This window comes from Hyperolius riggenbachi, chromosome 9, assembly GCF_040937935.1.
Source record: "Hyperolius riggenbachi isolate aHypRig1 chromosome 9, aHypRig1.pri, whole genome shotgun sequence".
In the NCBI taxonomy this organism is placed as follows: Eukaryota; Metazoa; Chordata; class Amphibia; order Anura; family Hyperoliidae; genus Hyperolius; species Hyperolius riggenbachi.
The window spans coordinates 211,802,259-211,818,726 of NC_090654.1; the positions used below are offsets into that span (position 1 = coordinate 211,802,259).

The 16,468-nt window shown below is 41.7% G+C and overlaps 1 protein-coding gene across 4 annotated transcripts in view; it reads right to left on the reverse strand.

Moving 5' to 3' along the window:
- FRMD4B (FERM domain containing 4B) overlaps positions 1–16,468 on the reverse strand; it is a 361,625-nt gene that overhangs the window by 91,377 nt on the left and 253,780 nt on the right. For all 4 annotated transcript variants that reach the window (XM_068253954.1, XM_068253952.1, XM_068253953.1 and 1 more), the window contains exons 9-10: positions 10,651–10,716; positions 7,188–7,245 (exon numbers count right to left, since the gene is read on the reverse strand). In XM_068253954.1, coding sequence (XP_068110055.1) covers positions 7,188–7,245; positions 10,651–10,716 — 124 coding nt within the window. The remainder of the gene's footprint in view (positions 1–7,187; positions 7,246–10,650; positions 10,717–16,468) is intronic.

Sequence of the window (16,468 nt, forward strand, 5' to 3'; positions counted from 1 at the left end):
AGGGTACACACAATCATTGTGCAGTGTTGTCAAAGAGGGTACACACAATCAGTGTTGGCACAGAGGGTACACACAATCAGTGTGCAGTGTTGGCAAAGAGGGTACACACAATAAGTGTGCAATGTTGGCACAGAGGGTACACACAATCAGTGTGTAGTGTTGGCACAAAGGGTACACACAATCTGTATTCAGTGTTGGCACAGAGGGTACACACAATCAGTATGCAGTGTTGGCACAGAGGGTACACACAATCCGTATACAGTGTTGGCACAGAGGGTACACACAATCAGTGTGCAGTGTTTGTACAGACAGTTTATAGACAATCAGTGTGCAGTGTTGGCACAGAGGTTACACACAATCATTGTGCAGTGTTGACATATAGGGTACACACAATCAGTATGCAGTGTTGACATATAGGGTACACACAATCATTGTGCAGTGTTGGCACAGAGGGTACACACCATCAGTATGCAGTTTTGGCACAGAAGGTACACACAATCAGTGTGCAGTGTTGGCACTGAGGGTACACACAATCAGTGTGCAGTGTTGGCACTGAGGGTACACACCATCAGTATGCAGTGTTGGCACAGAGGGTACACACAATCATTGTGCAGTGTTGGCACAGAGGGTACACACAATCAGTGTGCAGTGTTGGCACTGAGGGTACACACAATCATTGTGCAGTGTTGACACAGAGGGTACACACCATCAGTATGCAGTGTTGGCACAGAGGGTACACACCATCAGTATGCAGTGTTGGCACAGAGGGTACACACAATCATTATGCAGTGTAGGCACAGAGGGTACACACAATCAGTGTGTAGTGTTGGCACAGATGGTACACACAATCAGTGTGCAGTGTTGGCAAAGAGGGTACACACCATCAGTATTCCGTGTTGGCACAGAGGGTACACACCATCAGTAGGCAGTATTGGCACAGAGGGTACACACAATAAGTGTTCAATGTTGGCGCAGAGGGTACACATAATCAGTATGCAGTGTTGGCACAGAGGGTACACACAATCATTGTGCAGTGTTGGCACAGAGGGTACACACAATCAGTGTGCAGTGTTGGCACTGAGGGTACACACAATCATTGTGCAGTGTTGACACAGAGGGTACACACCATCAGTATGCAGTGTTGGCACAGAGGGTACACACCATCAGTATGCAGTGTTGGCACAGAGGGTACACACAATCATTATGCAGTGTTGGCACAGAGGGTACACACAATCAGTGTGTAGTGTTGGCACAGATGGTACACACAATCAGTGTGCAGTGTTGGCAAAGAGGGTACACACCATCAGTATTCCGTGTTGGCACAGAGGGTACACACCATCAGTAGGCAGTATTGGCACAGAGGGTACACACAATAAGTGTTCAATGTTGGCGCAGAGGGTACACATAATCAGTGTGCAGTGTTGGCACAGAGAGGGTACACACAATCAGTGTGCAGTGTTGGCAAAGAGGGTACACACAATAAGTGTGCAATGTTGGCACAGAGGGTACACATAATCAGTGTGTAGTGTTGGCACAGAGGATACACGGAATCAGTATACAGTGTTGGCACAGAGAGTACACACAATCAGTATGCAGTGTTGGCACAGAGGGTACACACAATCAGTGTGCAGTGTTGGCACACTGTGTGTTCCGCTCAGCAGATCGTTCAGAAACAGCCTTATCAGTCAGCCGACTGCGTGTACACAGCGCTACTGTCGGCTGAAGGTCCGCCCAGCAGGAGGGTCTGACGGGTGGTGGCCGTAGTGCGTGTGTACGCACCTTTAGGGGGCGTGCAGGCTTCCTTATCTTATCCTTAAGGTGATGGCATCACAAGTATTCAGAGTGTGTATACACTGGGTGTATTGTGTGCGTACGTTATGCTGGGCATACAAGGCTCGTTTTTTATTATCAATCGAGCCGCTGATGGCTCGATTGATAATATCCGACGTGTCCGATCACCGCGCCGGATCGATACCGTGCTCGATCCCCGCTGGCGGATAATGGAAGAAACGAAGTGGAGATAAGGAAGTGCCCGCGGGGACGAGCGGGAATCGATCCACGCGCCCGTGGGGACGAGCGGGCATGCGCCAGCATCGAGCCAGCAGCTCAATGCCGCTGCACAATTGCACTGTGTATGCCCAGCATTACACCCTATGTGAAGCATTTCTGTTTTGTTTTATATGGTTCACCGGACGTATTGGATGAGGTTGGTCCAAGAGGAAAGGCTACTTTCATCGCAGAGCGCAGCAAAATATATTAACAGTATACAGTATTGGTTAGCCGAAGTTCAACCTTAGTATTTGCGTTCAGTGGCCTCTTAAAAGTGTTAAAAGTTACAAATATGTACTGTAGAAGGAAGGCACATCAAGTTCCCAGAATTATTTCACCGCCTCTTAATGGTTCAATGATAGAGCAAAATGTTGTCTTCAGAAATATAAAAGCAAGAAATAGAAGTAAAAAGAAAAACATTAACTCGCTTCTGCAAGATTAATTGCTGTGATTGTTATCATCCATAACGATCAGCATAGGGCCGCTATTATTTGTAGCTTTTATCTCAGTGAAGAGCTTGGTACATTCCACTGAGTTACAAACAGGCAAACTACTTGTTTCCCCTGTTTCAGCTTGCTATTGTAGAACGCTGGCAATGGCAGAAGCCTGCCTCTTTTGGAGACATAAAACACCACTTCTATTTTCATATTTTTAGCACTTAGCTGTACAAATGTATTTTTAAAATTAGGACATAAGGTCGGGACTGCATGAACGTTTCATTTTTTGGAGCTCTACCTGCTGGTTTGACGGCAAATTTTGTAATCCGAAAAGAGTCTTGCTTTACTGATGTAGAAAGCTTGCCACATTAGAGGTGTTAAACTAATAAAGTGACCCTGTAGTGGCTCTGTGCATATAAATACACTGTTATTGAATTACACTCAAATTGGATCTATGATCTAAAGCATTAAACATAGCATAAAATGAACAGCTAAAACTATTTGAGTGGTTTCCAAGGTACCGGAAGGGTTAACATTAAAGCTTTTCACTTCATTTAGCTGCTAAATTATAAGTTTGCCATTGCAGGCCAGTATTGTTAGATTGTGCTGGAAGTGTACAAAGCTGTGTGAGCAAGGCAGATACGTTTCTGTTGTATCCAGGGAGGAAGCAGAGAACTTTCTCTTCTTTGTTTGCTTACTAATTATTTAATTACAAGTTCATCAAATGATTTGTCCTGCAGCTGGCAATGATATCAATTAGTTTTACTGAGGTATAAATATGCATTCAATGCACACCAGGCCAGTCTCATAGTATTTCATATTCTTTTTTTTTATTGTGTTTAAAGTTTTAAAGCAAAATTATAAGTTTGAGTGTAATACCACTTTAACAAATGCACAGAAGCTGTTTTGGGGACTAAAGAAGTGTTATATTATTTGTTCTGCATGTACATTTTATTGATATTTATTGAATACACCCCACACTCAGATCCTAGACCAGGGCTGGGCAAACTTTGAGCGGCCTAGGCCGCATGCTGCAGACCGCGGGCCACTTTCCTGTAATACGCTGGCTCATCGTGACGTCAGGTCATGTGACACTCTATTGCCATGGAGACATGATGCTGGATGGCACGTCAGGTGAGTTTTCGGTCTCCCCCGTTACTCCCTGCTCGCGACTCTGCAGGGAGGGAGGGGGGAAGGAGAGGGATCCGGCCGCCTGTTGGAGCGGAAGTAACAGCGCGAGTGGGCCATAAATTGCCCAGCACTGTCCTAGACTGAATTTATTAACAATTGCCCTTGTTAGATGGTAAAAGATTGCAACCCATATTTGATCATCATTTAATAGGACTGGAACTATTTAATGGGCTGGAACTATATGTCATTGGATAACAGGTGATTTTAATTCAAGCAGAGCAAAATGTACCCTATAGGTACAAAAGCTTGATTACATGCTACATCTAGCATGTAATAGTCTAGTCTGGCTGGACTGAGCAGGTGTATTATGAATGTCAGTTGGGGGGAGAGGGATAGTTTTACTACCAATAATTGTGCCTAACTCCAATAGTACTGCCTGTAGGTATGAGCCTACTGTACCTATTTAGAAACCCTCCCATAAAGTAAACCTGAGGCGAACCTCGTCCCCCCCCCCTCCCCCCAAAAAAACCCAAATACTTAGGTAGAAGGTATCCTCTGGATCCTCCAGGGGCTTCCTGTGCTCTCCACACCCCTAGCGCCGCTGCCCGGGACCCTCCTGAAGATCAAGACTGTGCTCCTCTCTGCGCAGCCCTGCTGCATCCAAGCGAGTACAACCGAGCTCGTGCATGAAAAAGAGCGGGATCGCGATCAGAAATTCAGCAAGCTCTTGTCGGATTTTTTTCTGGGGTCTGCACACAGCAATGGTGGAGGACTGGAGAATGAGGTAAGTATCTTGTTTTTTTTTTTCATTTTCTTCGCCTTGGGTACACTTTTAAACAGGATGGAACAGCAGGCAATGATTCCTACCAGCAAATGGCAACTGGAAAAGAACCAAAACTGCTACTACTCCTACTGTTCCCATCAACCACAAATAAAAGCTGTACAATGCTTACAAGACCCCTTCTGGACGCCATAAGGTGAAATCACCACCAGCCGCACTCATCGGAGCCAAGTACAAATTGCAGGACTAGTAAAAATGGAATGCGGATTCCTCAAGGCACATCTGGACTCAGTTTATGCTAAGCTCATGTCGTGTACCAGCTACTTTCACTTTCGGAAACAGGATATGCTATGATCAACCGGTCTGAGTAAATAATTACTAATCCACGGATATTTAAAGAGGAACTATATGGAAAATAGCATAATGAATAAAAATGCTTACATTTCACAATATTACCTCATAAATGATTTTCTTGGAGTTTTTTAAGTGTAAAATTTTTCCACTTCTGATCTACATTCTGAAGTTTATCCCAGGTGGCAAAATCTTTAGCGCTGTCAGGTACATCTCTGCAGGATGCGTAATTACGCTGTGTTCCAAAGCTAGTAGAAATAATACCTAGTCTCCCAGAATGCTCTAGGAGGAGAATTCTGCAAAGCTAAACAGCTTAACTGTGACACTACTGGGTGAGAGCCAGCAGTCATGCAGATGGAGAGGTGAGAGTTTATACTGCACAAGGGTGATGGTCAGGGGTCTGTCAGTCGTTGCAATATCGAACACCATTACTACTGCGCACCTGATTGAGCCCTTGCGATCGATAATTTTCCACCATTGCCAAATGTTTAATTAGACCAATTGTGGCCATGTTGCGGCACCAATTCCCTTCAGATTCGATAAAGTTATCGAGGTTATAGAGCTTTTAAACACAATACACACCTTCAGCCAGGGAATTTTAACTATTGACAGCTGCAGGGAGATTGCTTGTGGGCTGACTTAAGTCGATAACCAGTACATACTTTCTTTCACTTGATTACAGAAATAGTTATTCTGTAAAGGTGCCCATTAATGGTACAATTTTTTTCATCAGATGCGATATTTCGACTCGTTTTTTACATCAAATTGTACAAAAAACTGCGCAGTGTGTTGCGAAAATCGATGTAAAATGATTCTATGGTCGACTGGAAAAGAAAATGTAATCAATCTGAATGTTGGATTTTACGTTCAACAGAGAGAAAATGCCCTAATCGACAATCACCTTCCAATTCCTTTAGATCATAAAAATGTTGTCCAAGCACCACAATGCAGCGTGTTTCCACAAAACGTGCATGTTACACTAAGGGCCCGTTTCCCCTGGTGTTCAGGATGTGAGGCAATCGCCGCATCGCTCTGCAAGTACTTCCGGTTGTCTTCCATACAACCAGATGTGGCGTCATGCGGATTCCCGTCGGTGGCTATGGGGACTCAGATGTGTGCCGCAGAAAACTGTAGCATGCTATCCATAATTTCCTCCCGCGTCGCATCATGCCGGATCGCGTAGATAAATTCGCGTCAATGGAAATCACTCCATTGACATGAGTTGGTTGCAGTTTTCTTGCGTTGTGATGCGGAGCCGTTTCCGCATAGCAAAGCGTCTAGTAGAAATAGGCCCTTAAGCATACGTTTCATCAACCACATGCTTCACTATATGGAACGCAATGCGTGGATAACAAGCAGTACAACTTTTACACTCTGTTGCATAGCGTTCCTGCATTACAGGGTAACATCACACTGTGACTGTAGCCTTAGGCTTATAAGGTGTTTCAAATGCATGTAGAATCATGAACGCCAAATATGTTATTAGTGTTAAAACATGAACAGTTCCTAAATGCCAAATATTTATACACTTTAGATCCATGAAATGACTCTTGAAGTGTTAAAGAGACACTGAAAAAAAAATTATGATATAATGAATTGGTTGTGTAGTATGGATAATTACTAAAACATTAGTAGCAAAGAAAATATTCTCATATTTTTATTTTTTAGTTATATACCGGTAGTTGTTTTTTTTATAACATTGCATCATTCTCTAATATTTGCAGTTTACACACTACTCAGCATTCAAAATGATTTTATAGAGCAGTCGTGTGAACTTTTGACCTGTCCTCTGCAGAAAAAAAAACAATACAGTGCCAGACACTTGAGATAATAAGCTTCAGAAGACAGAGCTCTCTGCGACTTTGAAAGTCGTGGAGCTCAACGGCTCTTTTGCATAGATAACAACTGGTGTTTCTTAACTCTTCCTGTACTGGAAACAGTATTAGACTCATATATCTGCTCCTAATGTTTTATTTCTTAGCTGTACTACACATACAAATCATTATATCATAATTTTGTTTTCGCTTCAGTGTCTCTTTAAGCATGAACAGTCCCTTCCACTCTAGCTGTGTCCCATCCACCTTGTGCAGGGAATAAGTAACATATTACAGTACCGCATCTCCTGTGTCACCCAGTACAACCTACTGTACAATAGAGTGACGCAGGGAACGTGCACAGGAATCCAGCCAGCCACAGGCTACGCAGCTCGCTGCTGAACTCTCCAAACAATGCACAGAGGAAATGAAAGCATTAGAAAAACATTCAATGTTTCACGGGGTAGCCGAAAATCTTCCATAAAAAGATCAAAACGATGGAGAATTCCCTCCCCCACTGCCCTTTGTAGGCATGGCTTTCCTGCTTTACTAATAAAGTCTCTGAACAAGAAAATATCAGTTTTATGGACGTGTTTATAGAGCTAGCGGATAGCGAGCACTGACCTTTACTTTGTAGTAATGAACACCATATGTGGGTAGAGCTTCCACTATTTTCATGTACCTGCCAGAGAGGGAACAACAAGAACATAAAACCAAAAGCCACACAACAGAGGCCAGGATTAACATGTATTGCAGTATCATCAAAAGCATGACATCATGGTTTACCAATAAAAAGTAACAGTAAATAAATATAGACAATAGAGCTTCATACACAGGCTATATTTATGGTAAATCATTCAAAAATGAATGATGATCATCAAACGATAAACGTTGAAATCTCATTGCAAAATTAGCACTGAACGGCCCCAAGAGACAACAATTATCGTCCAATAGATCTATCCATCCTGATGTATCCAGTCGGAAGATAATTGGTGGCAATCTGTAGAAAGCACAGGTATCAGGCAATGATGACTGATCATTCCATTCAAAACTACATACTTCGGGATCCTCAGTTTTGAACTTCGGCTAATGATTGATTGGCAGACCATCGTTATGCCGTCGTCGACTTAAAATGTGTCATGTTGTCATTAGACGCCAATCCTTCATAGAGGATCGTTCATTTTCGAATGAAGGTTATCGAGCATGTGTATGTAGCTTAACTTTAGTCAACTCACGGTGTCTAGAGATGGTTAAAGTGAACCAAGCACCATTTTTAGCACCCAGAGCATCTCAATAGCACATTTAATATGCATGCCAACAATGTAGCTAATTAATAAAAAAAAAGTAAATTGTACCTCTTCTTTTTACATTGAAAAGTTTAGCAGAGGTTTTTTTAGCTTGCTTTCTCCTGTTTCTGAGATCTGCCCGACTACAGATGTTTCAGGCAGATAAGGACTGATGTAATTGCACACATTAGCAAAAAGCAAACAAAAAAATGATCAGCAGAAGGGGTGGGTAGATTGGACACTGTACTTCAAAGAGTTTACAGAAGTCACAGATGTTATCTTCACAGCTTCTCCTAGATAAATAATGGGCAGCTAGAAGTGGAGGGGGGGGGGGGGTAGCAGCTCCTATATCTATTAGAAACCAGGAAACAAAATTGGTGCTTGGTTCCCTTTAATAGGATGCTAAAACCTCTGTCTTGCTTGCAAATTAAATGCAGATTGTATGAAGCCTGGAAATGGACCAATCCAGATCGGCAGATCTGAGCATATATCAAACAAATGACAGCGCTCATAGGCTGCAACTGAATTGTAGACTAACAGAGGCATGCAGAGCCCCATAGGGCTAAATACATGCCTTGAATGCAAATCAGATGCAAATCATGTACTAGTCCTAATCTATAATTTGATTGCAAATTGATGCACATGGATGCAGCTAGCTCATGAAATAGAGAGGACCTTACCGAGAGGACCCGTCACCGGCGTGGGGAAGTCTAGTAGGGAATAATTTGTACATATATTATTTATACTGAAGCTAACGTCATTCTTTGCTGTACCTGTTTTGAATGCATGTTGTGTATTTTAGTCCACAATTGTGGAGCTCTGCACATCTATTGCAGGTAGTCAATTCGGGTGCAGCGTCTGTTTGGAAGCGCTGCCAATGTCTCCTGCTGTACAGATCTGAGCATATGACTGACATTTCCAAGGCGCATATAATTTGCAATAAATTAGCATGTAAGTTGGGACAAATGTTGAAACCAGTAGGTTGCTGGAAAGGTTCTGATAGCTTAGGTCATTGCCTAAAATGTCCACAATGGTTCACTGTGCTGTTCATTTGGCCAAAACCAGCATAACAGATTGATGGTGGAAACTAAACTATACAAAGCAAGGAAGGTTTCTGTAGCGTTTAGTTTCCTCTTTCAACGGTGCTATTTCATGAGTCAAAATAAAAATCCCAACTTACTTGTCAGAAATAAAACAGTCTTTCTCATCTGCTTCCCACCCGCTCTATAAATAGCCTTTGCTGCAGCACATGATGAAAATAGGATCATGTGTTGGACTATACTGGGAAATCAGAAACAGATATTCTACTTAAAGGGAAACCCGAGGTAAGAGGGATATGGAGGCTGACATGTTTATTTTCTTTTAAACAATGCACATTGCCTGGCTGTCCAGCTGTTCCTCTTCCTCTAATGCTCTGAACACACTATGATATTTTTGGCACATAGATGGTTTCAATACATCATTTCCGACATGCCCGATCTGATTTCAATCATTTTCTGAACGATTTTCTCATAGAAGTGAATGGAAATCGATCGGAATATCGATCAGCCAGTAAATATGCAAAAAAAAAAAATCATTGTGTATTCCCAGCATTATACTTTAAGGCTAAGCCATAGACCCTGAACAAGCATGCAGACCAGATGCCTATGACAAATCTGACAAGATTAGCTGCATGCTTGTTTCAGGTGTATGACTTAGACCCTACTGACAGAAAGAGCAGCAGGACTGCCAGGCAACTGGTATTGTTTAAAAGAAAACAAATACAGCAGCTTCCATAGATCCCACACCTCTGGTGCCTTTTAATGTAGGGTAATGGGTGAAAAAATTTATGGACTGGCCAAAGGGTCATGTGGACTGCAGTGACTGTATACAACCATGCATAGATACTTCCAAGTACATTGTCATTTACAATAGCTATATTTATACTAAAGGCATGTAGAAATCTGATGTTTTATTATAGGATATTTAAAGGACCCATTCAACTGAGTTTAAAAGGACAATGGAAGTCAGCAGACTCAAAATTCACAATGCAAAACAGCATTTCTACAGCAGGTCTGTGCAATGCATTGTCTGATGAGGTAGCAAATAGAGAGGGGAAGAGCTCAGTCCATCTCCATCCTAGCTTGCCTATGAGTAAGTTATTTGGCTTGATTCACAAAAGGGTGCTAACACAGTTAGCACGCCTAAAAGCTTTGCACGTGCAAACTAGGGTGCTAAGTAGTTTGCACTGCAAAGCTGTTACTTTTGGCGTGCTATTTTATCATGCAAACCGCATAACGCGGTGCGCGCGAACGGCGCTGCGCAATACGTTCAGTTCGCGTGCAAAAATCAGCCACTTCGTGTGCAAAGTATGCTTATCATGGATCTTGGCAGAAGCCTGCTCCAGTATTGCTCACACTGCCTCTAGTGTTGCCCTGTCTGATGCAGTACAAAGCTAACGCAGTACAAATCAAATGCAGCCTCATGCACAGTAAAGTGGAGTCAGTACTCCAAACTCCACCTCCAAAGTTTATGAAACCACCGACTACAACTCCAGGTACCCAAAATTGATCTGACACCTCCACTCCGACTCCACAGCCATTGCAGGGCTAAGGAGTGGGTACAAAAATCATCCGACTACAACTCTGACACCTCAGTTTATTAAACCAGCGTCTCTGACTTAAACTCCAGGTACCCCAAAAAACTCCTCGACTCCTACTTCACAGCCCTGATAAAATCTCCACTGAAGTAATATTCTAACATATCAACAATGCCAGCAAACCACAAAAAATTCCAACAAAATGAAAAAGAATATGTCTTACCGGACTATGGCTTGTCCTCTGGTGACTCCTTTAAGCTTTTTGAAATGTTCAATCACACGATCTTCACTGAAAAAAATAAAAATAAGAAAACCAAATGTTGTTCACGCGGTACGTCTAGCTAGCTGAAAGAAAATGAGATACAATAGGCTCTAGTAGCAATATGAATGAAGATGGGAGCCCCCCAGTGAAATGGTCTAATACAGAGATGATTATTCTTCATTGTACATAAATTACAATAATCATTTCTCACTTCCTCCTCCCGTTTTAGCCTACACAAGAGGTTTCAGATATACCGTAATCACATGACTGCAATTAGCCAGAGATGCACAAATCAGTCCCCTGACCATCAGAGTCATCATATTTACTCATGGAAATGGGTGAGATTGCTTCAATCTTTACCAAACATAGCATTCCAATACAGTGGGTACTGTTAACAGTTCACGTGGTTGAGAAAGTGGTTTTGATGAACTGATTAAAACACAGCTACCACCTATGGTCCTTCTGGTGGTGATGGTTACACTGCAAGTACAATTGACATATCAGTCCTCCCAGTTTTCTTTTTGTGACCTTACCTTGGTTGGAAACAGTATATTAAAAATAATAATAATAAAAAAAATTATATATATATATATATATATATATATATATATATATATATAGTGTTCAAAATTATTCAACCCCCACTGAAATTTAGTGTTTTGGCCAGCTTAGCATTGATTTTGATCATTTCAGTCATCTTGTTTACAATTAAATCAAAGAGGCACTTGTAAGTCAGACAAATGTAACATAACATTTATAATGAAATAACCGCAAATGTCTTTTCTGTGCTCACATCATTATCAGTTTTATTCAACCCCCAAGTGACATTCATCCTTAGTACTTAGTACAACATCCTTTTCCAGTTATAACAGCTTTTAAACGTGAAGCATAGCTTGACACAAGAGTCTTGCAGCGATCTACGGGTATCTTAGCCCATTCTTCATGGGTAAAAGCCTCCAGTTCAGTCACATTTTTAGGCTTGCGCGCTGCAACTGCTTTCTTTAAGTCCCATCACAGGTTCTCAATCGGATTTAAGTCTGGTGACTGCCATGGCCGCTCCAAAATGTTCCAGCCTTTAATATGCAACCATGCTCTAGTGGTCTTGGAGGTATGCTTGGGATCATTGTCCTGTTGAATAGTCCAACGTCTCCCAAGCCTCAGGTTTGTGACGGACTGCATCACATTTTCTTCCAATATTTCCTGGTACTGAAGAGAATTCATGGTACCCTGCACACGCTGAAGCTTCCCTGTACCTGCAGAAGCAAAACAGCCCCAAAGCATGATTGACCCCTCGCCATGCATCACAGTAGGCAAGGCCCAAACAGTTTTAATTTTGGGCTAAGATACCCGTAGACCACTGCAGGACTCTTGTGTCAAGCTATGCTTCACATTTAAAAGCTGTTATAACTGGAAAAGGATGTTGTACTAAGGATGAATGTCACTTGGGGGTTGAATAAAACTGATAATGATGTGAGCACAGAAAAGACATTTGCGGTTATTTCATTATACAATTTATGTTATATTTGTCTGACTTACAAGTGCCTCTTTGATTTAATTGTAAACAAGATGACTGAAATGAGAAAAAGAAGAACCGAGAGCCCAATATAGTGTAGCATGTATAGGCAGGAGGGTAAATAGAACGAGTATAAATTAGATACTCACAAACCAGGGTTGCCTCCAGGCAACCAATGTATAGGCAGGTGAGGAGATTAACCTGTCCCCACTCAGGATTAAGAAGTCGCTCTCTGTAGACTTGAAGAAAAAGGGGTATCCCCCTCCCCCAAGGGTGGATATTAGACGTGTAATATTTGAGAACAGAGGTGCCAAAAGAATAAAAACAGTATTTAAAAGTTTTAAAATTGCTTAGGAGGCAGTGGTGGACTTACCTCCTACAAGCAGGCACAACAAGCTGTGTATTCAAAAGGGTACATTTATTGGTAAACTCCAAAAGGTAGATCGCTACCTTTGGAGTTTACCAATAAATGTACCCTTTTGAATACACAGCTTGTTGTGCCTGCTTGTAGGAGGTAAGTCCACCACTGCCTCCTAAGCAATTTTAAAACTTTTAAATACTGTTTTTATGCTATTGGCGCCTCTGTTCTCAAATATTACACAAGATGACTGAAATGATCAAAATCAATGTCAAACTGGCCAAAACACTAAATTTCAGTGGGGGTTGAATAATTTTGAACACAACTGTATGTATATATATATATATATATATATATATATATATATATATATATATATATATAGTGGCTTGCAAAAGTATTCGGCCCCCTTGAAGTTTTCCACATTTTGTCACATTGTCACTGCCACAAACATGATTCAATATTATTGGAATTCCACATTAAAGACCAATACAAAGTGGTGTACACATGGGAAGTGGAACGAAAATCATACATTATTCCAAACATTTTTTTACAAATCAATAACTGCAAAGTGGGGTGTGCGTAATTATTCAGCCCCCTGAGGCAATACTTTGTAGAACCACCTTTTGCTGCAATTACAGCTGCCAGTCTTTTAGGGTATGTCTCTACCAGCTTTGCACATCTAGAGACTGGAATCCTTGCCCATTCTTCTTTGCCAAACAGCTCCAGCTCAGTCAGATTAGATGGACAGTGTTTGTGAACAGCAGTTTTCAGATCTTGCCACAGATTCTCGATTGGATTTAGATCTGGACTTTGACTGGGCCATTCTAACACATGGATATGTTTTGTTTTAAGCCATTCCATTGTTGCCCTGGCTTCATGTTTAGAGTTGTTGTCCTACTGGAGGGTGAACCTCCGCCCCAGTCTCAAGTCTTTTGCAGACTCCAAGAGGTTTACTTCCAAGATTGCCCTGTATTTGGCTCCATCCATCTTCCTATCAACTTTGACCAGCTTCCCTGTCCCTGCTGAAGAGAAGTAACCCCAGAGCATGATGCTGCCACCACCATATTTGACAGTGGGGATGGTGTGTTCTGAGTGATCTGCAGTGTTAGTTTTCTGCCACACATAGCGTTTTGCATTTTGGCCAAAAAGTTCCATTTTGGTCTCATCCGACCAGAGCACCTTCTTCCACATGTTTGCTGTGTCCCCCACATGGCTTGTGGCAAACTGCAAATGGGACTTCTTATGCTTTTCTGTTAACAATGGCTTTCTTCTTGTCACTCTTCCATAAGAGCCAACTTTGTGCAGTGCACAACTAATAGTTGTCCTATGGTGAGATTCCCCCACCTGAGCTGTAGATCTCTGCAGTTCGTCCAGAGTCACCATGGGCCTCTTGACTGCATTTCTGATCAGCGCTTTCCTTGGTCGGCCTGTGAGTTTAGGTGGACGGCGTTGTCTTTGTAGGTTTACAGTTGTGCCATACGCCTTCCATTTCTGAATAATCGCTTGAACAGTGCTCCGTGGGATGTTCAAGGCTTTGGAAATCTTTTTGTAGCCTAAGCCTGCTTTAAATTTCTCAATACCTTTATCCCTGACTTGTCTGGTGTCTTCTTTGGACTTCATGGTGTTGTTGCTCCCAAGATTCTCTTAGACAACCTCTGAGGCCATCACAGAGCAGCTGTATTTGTACTGACAGTAGATTACACATAGGTGCACTCTATTTAGTCATTAGCACTCATCAGGCAATGTCTATGGGCAACTGACTGCACTCAGACCAAAAGGGGCCGAATAATTATGCACAACCCACTTTGCAGTTATTGATTTGTAAAAAATGTTTGGAATCATGTATGATTTTTGTTCCACTTCTCACGTGTACACCACTTTGTATTGGTCTTTCACATGAAATTCCAATAAAATTGATTCATGTTTGTGGCAGTAATGTGACAAAATGTGGAAAACGTCAAGGGGGCCGAATACTTTTGCAAGCCACTGTATATACATACATACATACACAGCAGTTAAGCCTCATGGTGAACTTTGATATGTTGATACAGCATTGATTCTGGAATTAAACGTAAGCACCGTGTGCCAATTTTCAGATGTTCTAATACAATTGTGATTATTTTATAATGAATTTGTCATTTGTTTACTCTATTTAGAACTTGATAAAGTGGCCATTTAAGTCCTTTCTTGTACGGTAATATAATATTGTAATAGGGTTTTTTTCAGGTTTAGGGTCCACCAAGGACAGAGTTTAGTAATCCCCTTAATCAGACTGATCACATGCTTCTCAGCGAGGAGAATTTATTTGAATGTGGCGCTGGAAGTCTATGCTGGTAACGGACTCTTTACCAAATTAAAATAAGGTTGCGTCAACTGGACATCCTTTTCAGGTCCAGGAGATGTTTCATAACTCCTACAGAGTGACTTCTTCAGCACTAATCTGTGACGGAGATTCCTGGACAAGTACAGGCCATCCACTTATTTCAGACATCTGCCACACTATCAATTCTCTAGACTGCTGGCTGAAGTAGGTGGATCACCTGTACTTATAAGATGTCCAGGATTCTCCATCATTCATTTCAATAGAATGTCCTGAAATCTCCTCAAGTGATCTCAATAGAAGAAGCCTTTCTATGGGCAGTATACAATTAATGTCTTCTGTAGGTGTGATGAAACATCTTCTAGAACAGTGTTTCTCAACTCGGTCCTCAAGTACCCCCAACAGTGCATGTTTTGCAGAAAACCAAAGAGCTAGTTAATCAGCTCTGCTGAGACACTAATAACCTCACCAGTGAATGTTTGTGGTTTTCTGCAAAACATGCACTGTTGGGGGTACTTGAGGACCGAGTTGAGAAACACTGTAGAACACACAAAAGTGTCCTGTTTAACCACGTTTACGTTTCTTTGCATATATCATTACCTTCACTTAAGTAAATGATGCTCTTCCCTCTCAGCAAAGCTGTCACTTAAGGGTCCAATAAACAGTAGCAGCAAAACTGATGACAGGGCTTGCCATCTGCAGTTGTATATAATCTCACCTGTAATAAATTGAGCCAAGTAGAGCCTCTAGCTGTTGGCTAATTAACCAGCTGCCAGCTAAACAATTAGCAGTTGCTGGCTTTAGTAGGGTAGTTTCTCTCTCTGGGTCAGGGAAAATTTGCATGCTGGGAGAATTGTTACTACTATACACAGCTATAAGAAGTAACCCTGGCAGCAATTTAACTGCTGAGGCTTTACCAAAACCTGGTTGCCCTTTCTTTAATCAAAGCATTTCAAGTATACCATGGAGCGTTCTGCAGAATCAGATTGATGCAAGGCAACAATAGCCGAGTGGCAAATTGCTGGTGTGCAGAAATGAGGTGTCGTCTGCGCAACCTGTTGCCACGTAAACAATGGAAGGTGATGTACTATCATATCCAGTTTCAAAGGCAAAATCAACTAAGCAGCAAAACTGCATTATTGATGAGCAGAGTTGAGAAAATATTTAATTGAATATGTAAATTCCAGTTGGACAGGAACTAGTTTTTGCAGCAGGCGATTTTTTTCAGGGGATAATCAGAAGCAGGAGATAGCAATTCATTCCTCGGCAGCTTGATAAATATACCATCTTCCGGATAATTTATTCTTGGCACCCAAATCAAATTATTTTTGATTCAGCCCCTGCAAATGTCACTTTCTAGTAAACAGGCATTTGCATATTCAACAAGTTGTTTGATCATCTCTGTAGATGAGGAGGGGATCTGAAATAGATTAGTGAAACTGCATTTTGTTATACCAGTTACGTGTTAAAGAGGAACTGTAGTGAAAATAGCATAATGAATAGTTTAGCCAGTGTTTACCCATTGTAAAATCTTCCCCCTCTCTGATTTAAACTCTGAAATGTATCACTGGTGGTGACATCTTTA